We start from the raw sequence: 20,351 nt of genomic DNA, 5'->3' as shown, positions 1-20,351 counted from the left end.
CCAAAACTCATATATTAAGCTCCCTTATCCTTAACTAGTTCATAGATGTTATTAAAAGCTTTACAGCACAATAAACATACTAAACAAAGGCGAGCCCTGCAAGTCAACACAGCCAAACGTATTAATGTCTCTCTGTACAGTTTTATTTACATGATACTACTCTGTTTTAATGCTGGGCAGCATGATTATATGTAATACATAAATAGCAACACAGTTTGTTGTTTTTTTCTTTTTTTGTACAAATTTGCATATTACTAGTCAAAAAAAAAAAACAACTCAAACGTATACATACAGTTATCTTTTAAAATGAAAAACATTCTCACAGGGGAAAAATAATGCATGACACAAACATACATGTGGTTAGGCAGCCATAAAACACACTTTTGCACGGGTGTGTGCACATGCTCGCCCACAATTACACTCACACACACGCTTCTCTACAGTGTTCTATAGCAGATAAACAGACTGATAGCAGTTAAACTGATGGAAGGTTACAACTAATTTTGATTTCTATTATTTTTCATTAAATCTAGCTCTGGCATGCTCCTTTACTTCTGTAAACATGTGCTGATAAACCGGGCAGCTCCACAACTTATAGAGGATCGGGGGTGCGGCAAAACACTCACACCAACACACACACACACACTGTGCTTACATGAATATTGTGTTAGCGCAATGAAAGAAAAAGAAGAAAAAAAAAACAAATTACTCCCACAGATGCACTAAAGTCCATGTGCAGACATCGGCACAATTGACACAAAAAAAAGAATCCAAATAATTTCTCCAAAAACAAAATGCAGAAAACTTTTTTTTAAATGATTCTTTTGAAACACTAGTGAAAATGAAGAGTAACTCATGCACTTATTTCATTCATTTATACCCCTCTGTCATTTATAACCCTAGTCTAAGTTCACCCGAAAGGCTTACCAGGAATTGATGCTGCTCTTCCTCTCAGGATGCACAGAAGTGCACACAGCCCTTTGCCAGGCGTCAGGTTACAATGTGAACTCAAACCAGGCAGCTAAACCCTGCATTATGGTTTCCACTGCAAAATGATGCAAAATGACTTCCTTGTACCCGTCTGGCAAAATACCTCAAACCGACGGTGTGATCATCAGACAGGGGTGTTAGGATCTACTGTTGTGTAACGTAAAAAGGGAAGACAAAATAGCTAAACGCAGCAGCTGTGAGGTAGGTTAAGGTAACAAAGATGACATAAAATTGTCTCGTGCAGAGAGGGCAATGCAGACTGGTTCCAGAACCTACGGTGGCAGGGTAGCTGAATCCTGCCCGTGTTCCAAAACGCTAGAAAGTCCGGCTAAAATGGCTGTTTTGGCACAAAATGGCACCTGGCAAGGGAGAGAGGAGCACAGCACATCCTGGAGTAACCCTGGTCTGCTCTACATAGGACAATACATATTTTTTGAAAAAGAAAAGACTTAACAGCGGCAAAGTCACACCACAGAAACAGGATAAAACAATTTAATGGATTAATTAAAAAATAAAATCGTTCATGCATCTCCCTCGCTTAGGATCTCAAATTGTTTCTTTTTTCCGTTATTCTGAGGTTGTGATTTGGTAAATCAAGTCCTTTCCATCCTCAATTAGCCACTTGTGTCGGTGCTTTTGTCAAAGAATCGCACTCCAGTCTTTGTCATGGTGTTTCATTGTTGTCAGCTCCACTGCTGTCAAAATTATATTCTCTGAATTTTGTCGGCTACAACCATGGGGTTCTCTTTGCGAATCTTAGCGGCGGCCTCCGCCTTGTAATCGTAGGGACAGTTGTGCTTGTCGGAGTATCGGTGAATGCCACAGAACAGGTTACCACAGCGACAGTCAAAGCCTGAAAGCACAAATGAAAAGTGTAAGAGCTTTGACAGGAGAGATAATAATAATTCACACAATCGACAAAACAGACTTTGTTTGTAAGATGGGAAAATCATGCTTTATTACCTGTAAGCCCAACTCTTTTGCGGCACATGAAGCATCTGTTCTTTTTGGGTTTGGGGGCGTCGCCCTGACTTTCCTCAACACTAGAAGAAGCTAAAGGAGTAGGGCTAGAAGCAGCAGGCTGGTTTATAACTGCATAATGAAACAGGAAAAAAGTTATTTTTAACTTAGGCCAAACACATAACAAAAATACAGTAGTTTGGACTAAACTAGTAATAAATATCCCTTTTTTAAAATTTTGTTGTAGCTTTTTTCTATGATTTTTCTATGATAAAGTGGGTTTATGTTTACCAGGCTCTAAGGATTCGGGTTTGTCCTCTCTCGAAATGCTCATTTCCGTCATTTGCTGAGTCACAGGAAGGGATCCTTGAATAGTTCTGCAAGTTTAAATTGGAGAATAAAACCAATCAATGAGGAGCTCAAACAGACTTGAATCCAAAGTTAGGGCACCAAGGAGCCAAAACAGTCTTCATAAGTCAATACTTGCCTAGACATGTCTGGTGAAGAGGCAGGAGACGCATCAACCTTGGCTAGACTGGCTTCTAGTCTCTGGATAGCAGAGACCTCTGAGGTAGGACTAGGAGCAGAGCCTTGATGTGAGCACAAAAAAAGGCCAAATGAAATTATGACATGGATTTTACTATTATTATATTGTAATATTATCTAGATGAAACTAATAAGAATTTGAATTGTCTTACCCATTGGGCTGAGAGGGCTCATGCGGTCACTGCTCTGCTGCCGCGTCAGGTGTTCCTTATAGCATACAGAGCACATGCCGTTTGTTCTTGGGTTGCCATAGAAACCGCACCCGGTGGCACAAAGCATGGGGACCGGGCTCTGGTTTGTCTCTTGAGCCATTGCTGAGGGGGAAGAGACAGTGCGAATGTTTATTAGTGTGACAGGCACCCGCGGATAGCTTTTGTCCCGCACATTCATGCTTAACGAGAAAAAAAGGTTTTCTGTCTGCCTGAAAGTCTGGTTCCACAGCAAGGCTGAAGGAACACACCAGTCATATTATGTCAACTCCACAAACAACACCTCTGTCTTTTCCTGTTGCTTGAACACAGACACAAATGGTTTTCAGTAGGAAGCAGAGGAAAAAAAACTCTTGCTGTGTTCTGTTTAACACCTTTACCAGGAGCTGGACTCTATTCTGCCCCACGCCTTTTTGTTCACGGCTCTCTCATGCCTCCAACTCTTTGCAGGAATTGTTTCCTAATAAAGTGGAAGAAATGTCGGTAATAGAGCTTGAAAACATTTCCTTATCGGGCTGTTATTCCGTGTAAACAGAAACCACAGCTATGACTCAGTAACGCTCACTTTAATACAATATTTTCTCATCAGGTGCAATCATGAATATTTCCAGCCAAAAGGCTCAGATGAACAAAGTCAGTTATCATCACTAAACGTCCCCCTCCTCTCCCACTCTGTCACATACAGTATTGCAAAACTTTCTGAGTCATGTCTTACCACACAAGCACTCACAGTACAAGTCTGCGTGTGCGTAATTTGGCAGAACACGTAGTACTGTGACGTTGTTGCCTGACTTTGCTGTGCTGCGGTACAACAGGACGTTGTGTAATGGGAGGATCTGACTTTGAAGCTCCAGATCAAAAACACCTAGATTAATGACAAACTAACAGACAGGAAGACCCAGATTAGTTGGGTAAGAGGCATCCTGTGTGCCAGCTCTGCCTTGGCTGCCTGTTTTACAACTCACCTGATGATCATATCTGGGAATGACCAGTGACACAACAACACAACTATCATGTTTTTTTTTCTTGTAAACAACCCTTGACCCTATTTTTTTCCCAGCAACTCGGCAGCTTGTGCTCATGTGAAGCTTGTTTATATGCTAGTCCAAGACACAAACAGGGCGGACGGGCTTTCTGTTTCAGGGGTCAGCGGGTTCTTTGGAATGTCCTATCAGCCCGATGGAGCAGAACTAACAAACGAGCAGCATGAAAACCTCCAGCTTACTCCTGAAACCTCCGGTTTTTTTCTAGGTCTGGATGCTATCACTTCTGTGTTAACAATTGCCTTCCTACAAAAGTCCAACAAAACCCTCACTAGTGCCTCATGTTTCAGTGCAGAAAAACAGCAAACCAGACCCCTTTTTTAAAAGCAACATTAGATGCTTGCTTGTGGACAGTAGGAATACTTGAAATACCAACTTCTAACCAGGTCAGCTAACACATCTACAGAAACGGTTAGCTTTCTGACACAAAGGAACAATGTAGTACTAGGCTATCCAGTTAGCAGGCAAACAAGACGCTGGTTATCTAAACATTTGCCTCTCAAAATGTAAAATATCTCAGATGCCTCATACACAGAGTTCCACCTGCCCGATTTGAATGAATGACATGTTTTTAAACAGAGTCCATTGTGTGCTGTGAAGCTGCCAGGGCCAGTCAGGGGTTTTCCAGCACAGGGCAAACTACCAGTCACATTCCTTAACCACAGTTTGTCCTAACAAAAATGCAAAAGCCATAAATAATGCTAGAAGCTCAATTCCTCTTTGTGTGCTTTTAAAAAAAAAAAAAGGTTTGCATGCAAACTGGAGTCTCTAAACGTGATCATTTCTGGCAAATAAAAAGGGGAAGAGAGCTTAGATTATATACCAGGCCACACTAGACAGAACTAGCAAAATGTGGGTAAAGGGTTCTTTTTAAAAAGTCATAATAACCACCAGCAGATGTTAGTGTGGTAAGCGTGTCCAGTGTGCTGTAAAACAAACAGTGAAGACAGTGTTGACTCTTCTTTCTTTGTTTCTTCTTTCCTCCTTCTTTGTCTGCATTCTCCCTGCTTCCTGTTTAGACACAGTCTTGTAGGTCTCCTTTTTCACGCATTATTTGCACCTACAGCCATTTTCTACATGTTTTCAAACAACCAGTTATATAACAACGCTTAAGCACTTAAAAAAGGCACTTCACGATGCTGTTTAGTACTCAAAACCGAGCAAACTAGAACATGGTTTTAATTTTTTACCCCCCCCCCCCCAACTGAGACTAACACCAGACCAGACAATTAAAAATTCAAATGTACGCTATAGTAATTTCAGAGCAACTCTGTCGGCCTTCTAGACTATTCGGCTTATGAATTTTCTATTTCTAGAGAGGAATTAACAGGCTTTGCTTCCCCATCCCCCAGCTCGGGGCACACAGAAAAACAGACAGTAACCAGGTCTAGCTAGCCCTCCCTTGTTTTTTCCCTTGAATCACTCAGACGGAGTCACGTTCGAAGGCTTGTGATATTTCTAGTCAGGTGGAGGACACGGTGGTGGCTGCGACTTAAAGGGCTAAAGACAAATAGCTCGTTAAGCACACAAAAGGCATCACTCAAGACGCCAGCTGACCTTTAAATCCACACCGAAAGGTCGCTACGGCAGATTATTTGATCAGTTTTGGCACCCCACATTTATTTTTAGTTTACCTCAGTCATCTGATCTCACGTTAAAAACTCATCTTTGTTGATTAAAAGGCAAAAAAAAAGAGAAAAACCAATAATCCAAGATCATCACCTGTTAAAAAAATTGAAGGGTTTCTCGCGAGAAGACAGAAAAATTGTCCTTTTTGTTTCGGGATTTGGAAGGTTTAGTTGATGGTCTCGGTCCTTTTGTCTGGTAGCGGCGTTTCGCTGTTGTCGTCCTCTGTCAGGAGGCTTTAATTGTCCCTTCCTAGGCCTCCTGCCTTTCCACCTCCCTCTCTCGATCTCCCGTCCCTTCTGGATGGATGTTTGTTTCCTTCTTTAGTAAGAGGAGTGGCGCATGATGTCACGGGTACAACAACGTGTCGCCATTGGCTGCCCGCGGAGCCCCCGGGCGCCCTGTACACTTCTACCAGACAACGGGGGGTTCTTGAATGACTGTGCGCATGCGTCTTGCTAGGATTGCGTTATTACATGTCTATTCGTCATCCACCTACAGGGACATGAATCCACTTACTGAGTAATTCACATAAATAGGAACATAAAAATGAAATGATGCTGACTTAAGGAAAGGTCTATTTGTAAGAAAATGTACCATAAAATATAAGCATGATGTAGCTGTTTGTGTTTGTTTCGCTTCAAATAGAGTGAGCGTGCAGATTTAAATTTTGATAAATGTAGAGTCTCACCTCACAATTTGTAAACATGTTTTTCAGGAAGCTGCAGGGGTAGGGTGGCTTAAAATGTTCTCAGCTCATACTAAGTGTCAACATTCTAAGTTTATTTTTTACACATAAATCACAAATATGTTAATTTGGTCCATGACACTGAAACTTCACAGTTCTGAGTTGAAAACTGGCTGTATATCAAAGTTTTTCTTCACACATTTTTAAAATCTTAGTCTGTGAATAAATATAGCTTGGAAAAAGCAAATTAGATGAACAAAAGGAGTTACACACTTGTGTTAAAGTTTGATGTGTTCACATGTCACAGAACAGGGCTGATTGACAATCATATTCAATTCAATTCAGTTTTATTTATATAGCCCAATATTACAATAAATAGGCTTCATACTGGTAATTGTACAGCAAACATAAAACTATAAGGAATACGAAGTCATAGAATTCAGTAGGTGAATTCTAAACTAAACTAAACAGCAGTTGGTAAACAGGTTTAAATTAACATCTGAGACCAAACATGGACAGTCCTGTGATAGCAAGCAAAAGACTTCAGAGGGATAATTTACATCTTCACCAATTTAAAAAAGACCTACAGTCCTAGACTCATTTAAACTTTCGAAAATGTACCTGAAAGCTTTGAATTGAAAAATCAAATATAAAAAAATAACAACTTACTATAATAATAATAAACTTATTTTCTAAGGAAATTCCGTTTTCAGCATCAGCTGTTTTAATCTGTAAAATGTGAGAACATGTGCTAACCAGTTTACTTCCAATGTAAGGTTTGACAAGCCGTGGCAAAGTCCACAACTTCTTAAAAGCACTACGTCATACGTACATCCCCCCAGGCCCTGCAGGCAGAACTGAGCAGAAAACAAATCCATGTGCTTTTGGAGTGTTTATATCTGAGAGAGGGTGTTGTAATCTTTCAAAGACTAGAGTCAAGGAAGCAAAGACGGCTGAAAAATACCTTCAGTAGTTTAGTTCTTACATGTACAGAAAAAATACATTGTGATAGCAAGAAAATTAGTTCAGATACTGGAAGAAACTGGAACTAGTCCAAGTGAAAGTAAAAATGTCAGCTTCAAATCTTCCCCTAACTTTTTCAAAGTACTGGTAAATACAAACACACACACGCACGCACACACGCACACAGGCACACACACACACACACCCACACATACACAAAGAATAAGGAATCTTTACCCAGAGTTTTGCTCAGACAGACACAACACCATCTCTGACAGTTTAACATTTATGCATATAAATACTACCCCTGCTATTTGTAATCTGAGCAGGTGTGACATTGTGCCATCGTGTTTTTACTAATTTGATCGAGGTATTTGGGAGATTTTAAAGACTTGCAAAAAATGTATTGGAAGAGGTAGAAGAGCAGGTGTTCCTTATCATCAGAGCCATGAGTTACTATATATGGGATGTCAAAAAAAAAAAATGTTGAATTGTTTTTTTTCCAACAGAGCTGCATCACTCTGATTACAAAGTAATCATGTCAGCCTTGATAAGTGAAATATTGTCTGAATGGTGAAGATGCCTAGTCAAAATATAGGACTGAAAATGATAATATCTGAAAAAACTCGTTAATTTGCATGTTTTATGTAAAGTGTTTTTTGGTAGATAATATAAGCTCCAATAGAAGTTTTGCTTTTTGCCCGTGGACAGAAGCTCAAAAACAATTTAGAGTAAAGGAAGATGGGTGGGGTGTAGGCAAAGAGGCCTTGTCTGTGTTTTTACACTGAGCTCTTTGTATGAATGTTGTCTCAACATGGGCCTGTGTATGGCTGAAAAGAAGGAGCATGTGTGCGGTTAGTATGTAAAGGTTCACGGGTTTCACTGTGGGGAGGGGGATAACTGAGGAGAGAGTGGGAGGTGTTGAGTATTGGGTATCACTACCCATCCCCCTCATCATCAAAGCTCACCTTCTGTAGACGTGGATGCTTGGGGAACGAAGGGGTTCATTCATTTCTTTTTCCTGACCATCACGGACAACACACGCGTGACAATGTCGCCATGACAACAGATGGCACATATTGCAGTGATCTTATGATGTGGGGGTGTGTTGAGACACGAGTTTGTAGGTGTGTGTGTGTGTATAGGATGGTGAGGATCACTTACATGAATCTGGAACAGCCTGTTTGTAGTTACTAGGCAGATACTAGCCCTCCCAACACACCAGCACAAACACACACAGTGGCAGCTTGCCTGTGTCTGGCTTTGGTGCATTGAAACTCAGTTGATAAAGAGGCCACTGGTGGAGATGGTTGGTTATCTATTCAGAGGAACTGTAGGGGCTAGATAAGTGATGCACTGAACCCTGTTTCTAACTGCAGTCCTTCTAAAGAGAACAATCATGTGTTTGTCTACATGCAAAGGAGAGAAAAAGTACACTGACAGACTTTAACTAACTAGCATACAAGTGTGCTTTGAAAAATCAATAAACACTACATGAAAGTAATAGTAAAAACAACCAAATTTAATAATGATTTAATTATTATGGTCTGTCATAACATTTCCAAACATCCAGTCCCTAACAAATATTGGCACACAACCTCTGTGAACCAACACAGAAGTGTTTGAACAATTTTCGTTGTTTCAAATCCCAGTCCAATCATCTTTTAAAAAAGTTTTTCTCTGGTGAGGAACAGAGGAATCGGAGTGGAACAGGGAGCTTGTGGCCCGCAGACTGTAGCACCTACGCCACAGCTACTAGCTTTTTCCAACATAATTTTTTCATCTGCTCCTGATTCACAACGATTTGAATAAAGAAATTGTCAGAATGCAATTTTGGTCTTAATTTCTTTTTAAATATATGTTGTCCATTAGGAGAAAAATTCTACAAGAACATGTTAAAAACATGACTTTCACTGGAGTGGGTGTATCACAAAATCCACCACATTAATTTATACCATACTTTAACTTTATATTATGGCATTTGATGTGATTCGTCCATGTGTTCTTTTCCAACAAGACATGAAAAATATAAGTTCAACTAGCTGTCAGGAAGAGTGCTGTTTTCAAGAACAAGTTGTACTCTATGTGTACATCCAAATTTAGCTGATATGTGACACTGTAAATGACTGCAAGCGGTGGTTCAGATGTGAGCCCCTGCCTGCACGAGTGTGTGACTGTGAGAGCAACTGCATGTGTGTGCAGCAGATGCCCGCTGCTCTGCTCTGTTCCCCAGACTGACTGGTCTTTGTTGCTGCTCCCTCGTGCAGACGGGCAGGGCCACGTGCTTTTCTGACTGCTCAAGTAGGCCACGCCCACTTCCCCTCTAATCTGTCAATTGCAGCAGCCAAGTCCTGCCCCTGAGCAGCAGTCTGACAGGGTCTGCCTCCCTGCTTGATGACTCTGGCTTCACTCATGCACACTCACCATGCTTCCCTTTGTGTCTCACTGCTGTAAAGTGTAACAAACTAATGATCCAGATGTGCCAAACTGCGACCTCACAAGTGAATGAGGTGTCTGTTGTTCATGGTTTTGACATGGTATTTGCTTCAATATCTTTTTCGACCGTTTTTAAAAACCTTGTCTGTCTCATGCACCTGAATCTGAGCCTAGAAAGGAATCCAATAAAGGAGAAAACACGGGAGGAAGGGATCCAGCTGTTTGAGGAGACAATCATTAAACTGATCCGATACCTTCAAGAGTTTGTTGTTCTTAGAGAGTGTCTTCTGAAATATCTGTTTTTCACAGTGGTACAAGCTGTACAAACTGTAGAAAAAATATATCTATGTGCTCTAAAATTAGATTACTGTATTCACAGATTGTGTCATTTTAATCCCTTTGGCAAGAAAACTTTGTTTACCATCTGAGTCACACCTGAACCAACCTGCACCCTCCTCTCCTTCCCTCTTTCTTCTGACAAAAACAAGTTAGAATTTCCCCTCAAGGCCAAAACTCTGCTTCTTTACATCAGTATCAACAGTTTTTCAAATGGGGGGATGTTAAGGTGTACAAAGTTCACAAGTGTTTTTTATGTGGGAAGACAAGGAGCAGCAGCCTTTTTCATCATACTGTGCCTTAAAGTTAAAGCCTTTCTTTTAGTTGAGATGTTGGGTCTACTTTGACGGCATGCAGCCATTTCTTTCTTTGCACTAATTTAATACTCACGTTGCTCAATTAATTTTTTTCTTTTTAGAGGAGACCTTATATTTTTGAGTATTTCTTAGTAAAATTTGGTGTTTTTCAGTCGTAACACCTTCATGAATCAGATAATCCTAATTCTGGCTCTACATGTTTTTCTACATGTTTTTAAATTTGCATCCAGCTTCACTGGTTCTTCAGCTTTCTTCTGTCTCTGCTCTCCACTCTCGTCTATACTCTCAGGATAGAGGATTAAGGTAGTTCAAGTTGCAAGTGTGATTTCTGCTTTTTGCTGTGATGTTAGTGAAATTAAAATGCGTTTGCCTGAGCTGAACTGAACAGGTGGGGCCTTGGTCTGTCACGGTGCCTGTCAGTTCACCTCCCCCCCTCCTACAGCTCTCACCACCTTGCTGATTGGAACCAGCTGATCCTCATCTTCTCATCATCCTGCCGGTCTTCATAAGGGAGCTCTCACCAGAATTCTACGCCAGTTTGTTATACTCACTCCGGTGCTTATGCCTGGCCTCTTAGTCTCAGCTAAGTTTATCTTGTCTCCATACTTACCACATCTTGTGCTCACCTTCAGGTTCCTACCTTGGTCACGCTGGTTCCTCCCCTCCACGCTGGTCCTGCCGTCCTCGGCATCCACGCCTCATTCCAAGCTGGTTTCCGCCGTCCTCGGCGTCCACGCCTTACCTCAAGCCGGTCCCGCTGTCCTCAGCGCCCAAGCCTCGCTCCCTCTGGATCCACAGTTCGACGCGTCCTCGTGTCGCCCCCTCCCCTTCATCTGCATCAGCTCAAAGGAAACACCAAGTTCAATCCACGGAGGAAATACGTCCACATCCCCTCAGAAACTTATTTACCTCTAAAATAAATCCATTTAAAGTCATCCTTGCTGTGAGTTTTCTTCCGGGTTTCAGCATCTGGGTCTGCTACGTCTACGACGCCATGACAGAACAAACTGGCCAATACCCAGACCCAGCTGACCCGGAAGATCTACGTCAGACCGTCATCCAGCACGGACTGTTTCTGGACCTCCTCTACAGTACCATCACCCGGGTCACCGCTATTCAGGAGGACCTTTCTCGTCGCCTGAGAATAATTTCTCAAGCCCAGATGAATTCAATCGGACAATATCCAGCTAATGCTAATACCAACATTGCAGCCCCTACAGCCGGGAGCTTGGACATATCCGCTGCCTCTGGGATTCCTGAAAATTTCCGGCTTCAACCGGAGTTTTTTCAGGGGGACGTTGAATCATGTGGGGGTTTCCTTCTTCAATGCAGACTTATTTTTCAGCAGGCTCCGCGATATTACCAAGCTGACCACAGCAAGATCACCCTCATAGTTAACTCCCTCAGAGGCAAAGCGCTCAAATGGGCTCAGGCCTTTCTAACTGCTAACCCCATTTCTCAGATTTCTTTCGAGCGTTTCTTAGGTGAATTTCAGCTGGTCTTTGATCAACCCCGCAAGACAGAGGAGGCGACGCGCCACCTTCTACGATTAAGGCAACACAGCCGATCTGTAAGTGAACATTTAATTGACTTTCGAATACTAGCTGTGGAAGCTGGATGGCCGGACGTTGCCCTAAAAGGGGTTTTCTATCGATCACTTAACAACCAGATCAAAGACCATCTCTGTTCTCAGTCTGAAGCCAGAACGTTCGAGGAGCTCGTTACTGCAGCTCTTCGCTCTGACGTACGACTCCGCGAGCGTCAGGTAGAAAGAGCACATACTGAGAGGAAAACTGTAAATAACCCTGTGTCTAAAACCCCCATGCCAGAATCTCCTTCCATCTCTCGTGAACACGTCACCTGCTCCTCTGAGGAACCCATGCAGATCGGACATTCTAAACTCACACCGGCGGAACGCCGCAGACGCCAGGTAGAAGGTACCTGTTTCTATTGTGGACATTCTGGGCACCATGTGCAGCAGTGCTCCTTACGTTTAAACTCCAAAGCCCCCCGCTAGAAGACAGGCCGCGGGAGGGTTCCTCCACTGTTATTCAGGAAAATAACTTTCTTTATTTACCTGTCAAGCTATGTCACCAGTCTCATGTTCATGTATGCCAAGCCCTCATAGACTCCGGAGCTGAACAAAGTTTTATTGACAGTCACTTAGTGTCCAAACTCAGTCTCCCCACAGAACCGCTGGATCATCCTGTCAAGGCAGCTGGACTAGGTGGTCAGCTGCTCACTCGAATCACTCACCGCACCAGACCCGTGCAACTTGTCACCTCTGGTAACCATCATGAAGTCATGCAATTCTATATTACTCAAACGCTTCAATCTCCTGTTATCTTAGGCTTCCCATGGCTCCGCAGTCACAATCCCCAGTTCGATTGGGTGAATCTTCACATAACTAACTGGAGCACCCATTGCCTTGCCAACTGCCTCCGCTCCGCAGTACCATCAGTTTCTCCCAATCTGGAGCCAGCACCTGATGATATTGACCTCTCCAAGGTACCCTCATGTTATCATGATCTCAGGACTGTTTTCAGTAAAAGCAAGGCAGGAGCTCTACCTCCGCACCGACCTTATGATTGCTCCATCGAGCTATTAAACGGGGCCACTCTCCCCAAGGGACGATTATTCAATCTGTCAGGTCCTGAAAAACTCTCCATGGAAAAGTACATCCATGAATCTCTTTCCTCGGGTCACATTCGTCCTTCTTCGTCCCCCGTTGGTGCAGGTTTTTTCTTTGTCCAGAAGAAAGATAAGACCCTTCGGCCATGCATCGACTACCGAGAATTAAACCAGATCACAGTTAAGAATAAATATTCTTTACCTCTCATCAGCTCCGCCTTGGACACCGTTCAGGAAGCGCGTGTATTCACTAAATTGGATCTCCGTAATGCGTACCATCTAGTCCGTATGAAGGAGGGGGACGAATGGAAGACTGCTTTCAACACCCCCCTTGGTCATTTTGAATACCTGGTGATGCCCTTTGGGCTCACCAATGCCCCTGCAGTCTTCCAACACCTAGTTAATGACGTCCTCCGAGACTTCCTTAATAGGTTTGTCTTCGTCTATCTTGACGATATTCTCATTTATTCACCCAATCACGATCTCCACATCCACCATGTTCGTCAGGTCCTTGAGCGTCTTCTTGAAAATCGACTCTTTGTAAAGGCTGAAAAGTGCGACTTTCACGTATCTACCGTGTCTTTTCTTGGGTTCATTATTGAGGCTGGCAACATCCGCCCCGATCCAGCCAAGGTTTCCGCTGTCGCCAACTGGGAACCTCCCGATTCACGTAAACAGTTACAACGTTTTCTCGGATTTGCCAATTTTTACCGTAGATTCATACGCAACTACAGCAGTCTCGCCGCCCCACTCACTCAACTTACGTCTGTTAATACACCTTTTGTTTGGAACCCAGAGGCCCAGGCCGCCTTCGATAAACTCAAGGGGATGTTCATCTCAGCTCCCATCCTGATCCAACCTGACCCCCAACGTCAGTTTATCGTAGAGGTTGACGCCTCCGATACCGGAGTAGGAGCCGTTCTTTCCCAACGTGAGGTTTCCTCAGGGAAACTCAAACCCTGCGCTTTCTTTTCACGTAAACTGTCACCTGCGGAACGGAACTATGACGTTGGGAACCGCGAACTCCTTGCCATAAAGTTAGCTCTGGAGGAATGGCGTCATTGGCTTGAGGGGGCGGAGCACCCTTTCATAGTTTGGACGGATCATAAAAATCTCGCTTACCTCCGTTCTGCCAAACGCCTAAACTCCCGTCAGGCCCGCTGGTGCCTCTTTTTTGATCGGTTTTCATTCATCATTACTTATCGACCCGGAAGTAGGAACGTCAAACCCGATGCATTATCTCGCATCCACAGTAATCATGACCTTGAGGAGGCCACTCCCATTATTCCACCCACCTGCGTGGTCGGTAATCTCACGTGGGATATCGAAACGCGGGTCCTGCAGGCTCAGGATGAGGAACCCGATCATCCTCCTCCCCCCGCTAACACTCTATACGTGCCTTCCTCTCTGCGTTCGGACGTTCTGGTTTGGGGTCACACTTCTCGTGTTTCTTGTCATGGGGGTGTCCAAAGAACGCTCAGTCTCATTAAGCGCAGGTTTTTCTGGCCCACCCTAGAACGGGATGTCAGGGAGTTTATCGCCGCTTGTGATATTTGCGCCAGATCCAAATCTTCCAATTTGCCTCCGGCTGGTTTACTTCACCCTTTGCCCATCGCTACTCGCCCTTGGTCCCATATTGCCCTAGATTTCGTCACAGGGTTGCCTCCGTCACAAGGCAACACTGTCATCCTTACAGTCATTGATCGCTTCTCTAAAGCGGCTCAGTTCATTCCATTACCTAAACTCCCCACCGCCGCTGAAATGGCGGACATCCTGGTCCATCAGGTTTTCAGAAACCACGGGATCCCCAAGGACATAGTTTCAGACCGGGGACCTCAATTTGTGTCCCAGGTCTGGAGAACCTTTTGCTCCGCCCTGGGTGCTACCGTTAGCCTCTCCTCAGGTTATCACCCCCAGTCTAACGGCCAAGCGGAGCGTGCTAATCAGGAGCTGGAAGCTGCCCTCCGTTGCCTGGCTGCCCAGAATCCCTCCACCTGGTCCAAGTTCCTAGTATGGATTGAATACGCTCACAATAACCATCCCTCCTCTGCCACCGGTTTATCACCATTCGAAATATCCCTTGGTTATTCACCTCCGCTGTTCCCCTCACAGGAGTTAGATTTGGCCGTTCCCTCTGTGCAGCATCATCTGCAACGTATCCAGCGTATCTGGCGCCAAGCTAAAGCTGCCCTTCTGCGCACTCGGGAGAGCAACTGCCGTCTGGCTAACCGTCGTAGGAGAGCGGCCCCAAATTACCAACCTGGGCAAAAGGTTTGGCTTTCCTCCAGGAACATACCCCTTCAGGTCACCTCACGCAAGCTAGCACCCCGTTACATTGGTCCTTACATCATTGACGAAATCATCAATCCTTCCTGTGTTAAACTACGGCTCCCGGCTGCTTTAAAGATTCATCCCTCGTTCCATGTTTCCCAGATCAAGCCCTTTCAGGAAAGCTCCTTGTGCCCACCGTCCGCTTCCCCACCACCCGCCCGGCTCATTGACGGCGCGCCTGCCTTTACGGTCTCTCGTGTTCTGGACATTCGCCGCCGGGGCCGTGGTCACCAGTACTTGGTGGACTGGGAGGGTTACGGTCCGGAGGAGCGCTCCTGGATCTCCCGCTCCATGATCCTGGACCGTTCCCTCCTGGACGACTTTTTCAGGGCCCACCCTGACCGCCGTCCTGGACCGCCTGGAGGCGGTCGTTGAGGGGGGGGTACTGTCACGGTGCCTGTCAGTTCACCTCCCCCCCTCCTACAGCTCTCACCACCTTGCTGATTGGAACCAGCTGATCCTCATCTTCTCATCATCCTGCCGGTCTTCATAAGGGAGCTCTCACCAGAATTCTACGCCAGTTTGTTATACTCACTCCGGTGCTTATGCCTGGCCTCTTAGTCTCAGCTAAGTTTATCTTGTCTCCATACTTACCACATCTTGTGCTCACCTTCAGGTTCCTACCTTGGTCACGCTGGTTCCTCCCCTCCACGCTGGTCCTGCCGTCCTCGGCATCCACGCCTCATTCCAAGCTGGTTTCCGCCGTCCTCGGCGTCCACGCCTTACCTCAAGCCGGTCCCGCTGTCCTCAGCGCCCAAGCCTCGCTCCCTCTGGATCCACAGTTCGACGCGTCCTCGTGTCGCCCCCTCCCCTTCATCTGCATCAGCTCAAAGGAAACACCAAGTTCAATCCACGGAGGAAATACGTCCACATCCCCTCAGAAACTTATTTACCTCTAAAATAAATCCATTTAAAGTCATCCTTGCTGTGAGTTTTCTTCCGGGTTTCAGCATCTGGGTCTGCTACGTCTACGACGCCATGACATGGTCACTCTCATACTCTCTTCATGCTTTTAACACTGACTGATTTTCCTGCTGTAATGGACTGAAGCTGAAACGGCTATTATGATTTCATTTCTTACCGGAATGTTTTTTTATTGGTCTTTAGTACACCATATTCCATTTGTGTTGCATGAAACTAGTTTGAAAGAGAAAGGAAAACTTGTGTGACATGTAGATGGTTATTGTTTTACAGTTTGAACAATTGAGTATGTCAGTAATTGTCTTTTTTGAATGTTATATATTTATTCTAACCGTAATATGTTTTTAAATGAGCCGGATATTTTTGTCTTTCTTTGTGTTTCCTCTCAGCGTGTCCTGCTCTTTCTGACTCCCTGGCTCTTCTCTTTTGTCATATCAATAACAAGCAGATGAATCACTGTGTAACTCCACCTCTCACAGCCTCAAACAAATTTAGCGTTTCACAAATTGTGCTGTCTATGCACTTAGAAACACTCTATCATTTCCTGCTTTGATGCCACCAAGCTCAGAAGATAATTTCAGTTTTTCATGACTGCAGCACATCAGTTCATTGGTTTGCACAGACAGGCGCTCCCTTGCACAAGTTTTTGTCTTACTGCACTGTGATAACATGTTGTTTATCTGGACATTTTTCTCCAACATGCACGTCACAAGCTAAGTTTTCTGTCTGTCTTTTGGTCATCATCAGATCAGATTGTCAAGCTTCCGCAAGTTGGTGGAGGAACGGTGTGATCCTCTTTTTTCATGACTGAGGCCTTCTCAGTCATTGTTTTGTTTTAACCTCAGACAAGCAATTTCTGAAATATCTCACTGATTCATGTCATCACATGACACACTGCATGTGAGTTTGTTCTCTTAACTGTTCAAGTCTATTCAGTGAATTTAAAAATGACAACTTACAACCAAAGTGGTTTCAAATTGGTTCAAGATAGCAGCAAACCGGGGCAACTAATGTAAGATGTTGCGTTCCAGTGAAGTCCAAGCCATTTTGTGTCACAACTCAGTTTAATATTATCCAGAATAAGTGACCAACCCTGACCAATGATTATATCACATAGTTGTATTTCTCCATACTGAGCATGTAATTGTCTGACTGTCGGGAGGAAAACTTCTTTTTATTTCAGGAGAACCGGACTAAGACACACCAACTGCCTCAACTGGTTGGGGTCAAAAAGGACATGAAAGGAACAGACAAACACATAATACCAGAATAATGATCATAATACCTGCAGACAAATTACTGGCAACAATGACACCCGTTAATGAGTGGCAGTGAGGAAAGGTGCTTAGTGCAGAAAGAAGTTCATCTCATAATTGTGTTTTTCACAGACCTGACTATCCTGCTTTACAAAAGCTCCCAAAGCAAAAGTATGTAAAGCTATGAAAATGAGAAAAACCTATAAAAAGAAAAGTGAGACCTTTTTTTTTACCATTACATTGGAACGGAAGCTTCATTTAAACTCATAACTTTAAAAGAAGAACCACTTTGCTGCTGTTGCTCCTCAGGTTTTCAACACTATTTTTGAATTTCGGAGAACTTACTAGTTCCTTCTGCAGCACATAAATGAGGTCAGGGGCTCATGTTGGACATGAAGACCAGACTTGCAACACCTATTTCAGTCAATTAAAAGGTATTTAATTGGATTGAAATTGGGATCGGCGAGCGCAAGACTTTTCTCTCAAACAAACCTTTTTAACCTTGTGTTTATAGACCTCGTTTAAAATGCTTCCATAGATTGTCAACCTATCTTTGTCTGGAATGTGTTTGCATGATTTAGCAATCTAAACCTTCAAACAAATCTGTCGTGCCAACATGCTTCTTTGACCTAACTTCATGACTGGTATAAATCTTTAAGCCAGACAATATTCTCAGAGCGCACACCACATCCAGACTTGTTTCATGGAAGTGATGAGATCCTTACAGACAGCCGTGGAAAACAATAATATGAAGCTTTAGCTGTACGGAATTCTTGTGATCACGTTATTGTCTGTGGAAGTTTCCCTTCTTGTCAGCTGAAGAATCAGCCAAGCATTTCTGACTTTTCCGCATGACGTGCATTGGTTGTCACAGATCCGACACTGTGATGTCAGATGGTTTTTCCCTTCATGGATGAGTTGTTGCTGTTCACAAACAGTTTCACTTCTCAACACTATTTATTACAGTTGGTGGTGGATGATCTAGCAGGAATGACATTTCAGGATTGGTTTCATTTGCAAAGGTTTGTGCTACCACACTTTGAGCCACTCAGCAGGTTCGTTCTCACAAATGTAAATAAGCAGAAACTGTTTGCATTTTGTGACAGAAGACAAAAAAGTCTGTGATCAAAAAAGAATGTTTTGTTTTGTTGCCCTTTCTATTCAGTGTCATTAGTGTTACACAAATATCAAAATAAAAGTATGAGTAATTTGTAGTTTTACTAAAGTAAAGATATAGCAGCACATGTACTACAGCCATGTTAATGATTGCAGAGAGATACAATTTTCGCTTAGTTTCCCTCCCTTAGATGTTCTTGGCTACCTCTTTGGCTGATACTGAGATGGAGAAAGATTTTCAAGAAAAGAACACAACACAAACCAGCACAGCAGACATCTAACTAGTTAAAGGTGCACACAAAATGTAGGTTACAATAACATGTTGGGATGGTTTCTTAAAGCAGTAGCTAAATACTTTGAAATACAAAATGTGAGCCTCTTTTACAAAGTATATCAGCTATTTCTTGAGAAAGGTGATCCAGATAAGGCACTCTGCAGAATTTCTACTATTATTACAATAAAACAGATAAATTAATAAAAGCTGCTGAAAAGTATTTGCCTTAGAATAAGAATATTTTTCATTAGGTCAAAGCTGAGGAAGATTTCCTTGTTGTACAGTCAGAAAGTTAAGGAACAGCACCTCCTGCAGGTCATTAGCACTAAGGTTACCTCTGAAATGTTTAATTTATTTATTTGTTTTGGGGATCCTGTAAAAGGGCTTACCTGTAGTTATTTTTTCTTTATATGTGAGATCTTCAAAATTTCAAATTTTTAATCTTTTTCTTTTCTTAATTTTACACAAGAACACTTTACAAGAGTAATTGTTAAGTAGTATGAAAACAAACCCTCTTTTTCAATCTCAGGTCATTTCTCAATTAATTACCTTGAAACATAGCTAAGAATGTGTCAAAAATGGGAGGAATACAAGGCAGCTTTTATCTCCTTTTCTGCCTTTCTTTTCCTTTGAGCTCAAAAATAAGTTTAAAAAAGTATATTTAGGAAGTACATTTCTTGGGGATATTTGTTTTGTTATCATTTGCAAGTAGTTTGTTTGGCTAAAAAAAACAGCAGTAAAATACACATTTTTGAATTTTCCATGGCTTCTAGAGAATTTCTTTTGCTTTCTTACGCTACTTTAAGTTTTTTTTTGAATGAAAATGTATTTTTATAGATGATAATGACACTGCTTTTTATATTTTCAAACATTTTGTATTATTTAACATTTTATTTGGTTATTTGTATATTTGCCTAAAACCTGAAGCATCTTTTTATGGTCCAATAAAAACAATTAACCCAAAGAAGCCTGATCTATACTTTGACCAGATGCCCTTGTTGTTAGCATTTCTTTAATTGCACCACATGCTCTTACACACACCTATAATCACTGACAAATGCCCTCAAAGCTACATAAAGGCTATCATAACTGTTTCTGAATTATTAATTGTTAGAGAAATTGCGTGGTTCTAGGGTTTCCAGTCTATCATTGTCCGTGTTTCGGGTCGATGGGTGGCAAGGAAAAGTGAACTTCTCATCCAGGTTATACTCATCGTGTGCCAGAACTTCAACTGACGTACTCACAGACTCACTCAGTCATCCTGTGGAAGGGCAGGATGAGGTTCATCCATAGCTGAGTGAGCCCACTGAAGCCAGTTCAGAACAACTGTGGATCTTCTAGCTAACAGACACAAGACCATGACAGGAAGATGCCTCGGGACAGTTTGATTACCTCTGATAATGACGGTAAGAGTGTTTTGATTATATCTGGCAAATTGCTGCGCTAACTGCCACTTCATTATAGTAATGGATGCAATGGATACCAGAGTGTCAGTAGAGGACAATATTTATCATTCCATACAGGGACTGAGAAATATAAAAACAAATGGGGCGGTGTGTATATAGAGTGTATCTAAATGTTGTAAAATTCTATTTTCTCAATTATATTTTGTAGGGGTGTAACAATTCATTTTAACAACGGTTCAATTCATTTCATAATTTGTGTTTACTGATACGACTCATAGTCAATTCATAGTCAACACTGGTTC

General features: G+C 42.8%; 1 protein-coding gene across 3 annotated transcripts; it reads right to left on the bottom strand.

The window, feature by feature from the left end:
• Nucleotides 1-121: 121 nt before the first annotated feature.
• On the bottom strand, nucleotides 122-5,812 carry zfand5a (zinc finger, AN1-type domain 5a). 3 transcript variants are annotated; one of them, XM_078952773.1, is made up of 7 exons: nucleotides 3,086-3,247; nucleotides 2,881-3,006; nucleotides 2,649-2,810; nucleotides 2,438-2,540; nucleotides 2,242-2,327; nucleotides 1,954-2,082; nucleotides 122-1,843 (listed from the first exon to the last, which is right to left on the bottom strand). In XM_078952773.1, exons 3-7 carry the CDS (start codon nucleotides 2,806-2,808, stop codon nucleotides 1,695-1,697), a joined length of 627 nt encoding a protein of 208 aa, XP_078808899.1. In that variant the 5' UTR covers nucleotides 2,809-2,810; nucleotides 2,881-3,006; nucleotides 3,086-3,247; the 3' UTR covers nucleotides 122-1,694. The 3 variants fall into 3 exon arrangements, with proteins under 3 accessions (XP_078808899.1, XP_004072558.1, XP_004072559.1); XM_004072510.5 differs by lacking the exons at nucleotides 2,881-3,006; nucleotides 3,086-3,247 and adding an exon at nucleotides 5,471-5,812; XM_004072511.5 differs by lacking the exons at nucleotides 2,881-3,006; nucleotides 3,086-3,247 and adding an exon at nucleotides 5,383-5,693.
• Nucleotides 5,813-20,351: the final 14,539 nt, after the last annotated feature.

This window comes from Oryzias latipes, chromosome 9, assembly GCF_053564925.1.
Source record: "Oryzias latipes strain Hd-rR chromosome 9, Olatipes_Hd-rR_3.1".
NCBI lineage: Eukaryota > Metazoa > Chordata > Actinopteri > Beloniformes > Adrianichthyidae > Oryzias > Oryzias latipes.
The sequence above is the reverse complement of the archived record's forward strand: the minus strand, read 5'-3'. Positions and strand labels throughout refer to the sequence as shown.

Excerpts from the sequence above, each read along its gene's own strand:
- zfand5a (XM_004072510.5), bottom strand. The coding sequence starts at position 2,808 with ATGGCTCAAGAGACAAACCAGAGCCCGGTCCCCATGCTTTGTGCCACC. Across the intron at positions 2,541-2,648 it reads GAGCCCTCTCAGCCCAATGG|GCTCTGCTCCTAGTCCTACC; the intron begins GTAAGACAATTC and ends GCTCACATCAAG. Across the intron at positions 2,328-2,437 it reads TCTTCACCAGACATGTCTAG|AACTATTCAAGGATCCCTTC; the intron begins GCAAGTATTGAC and ends TTAAACTTGCAG.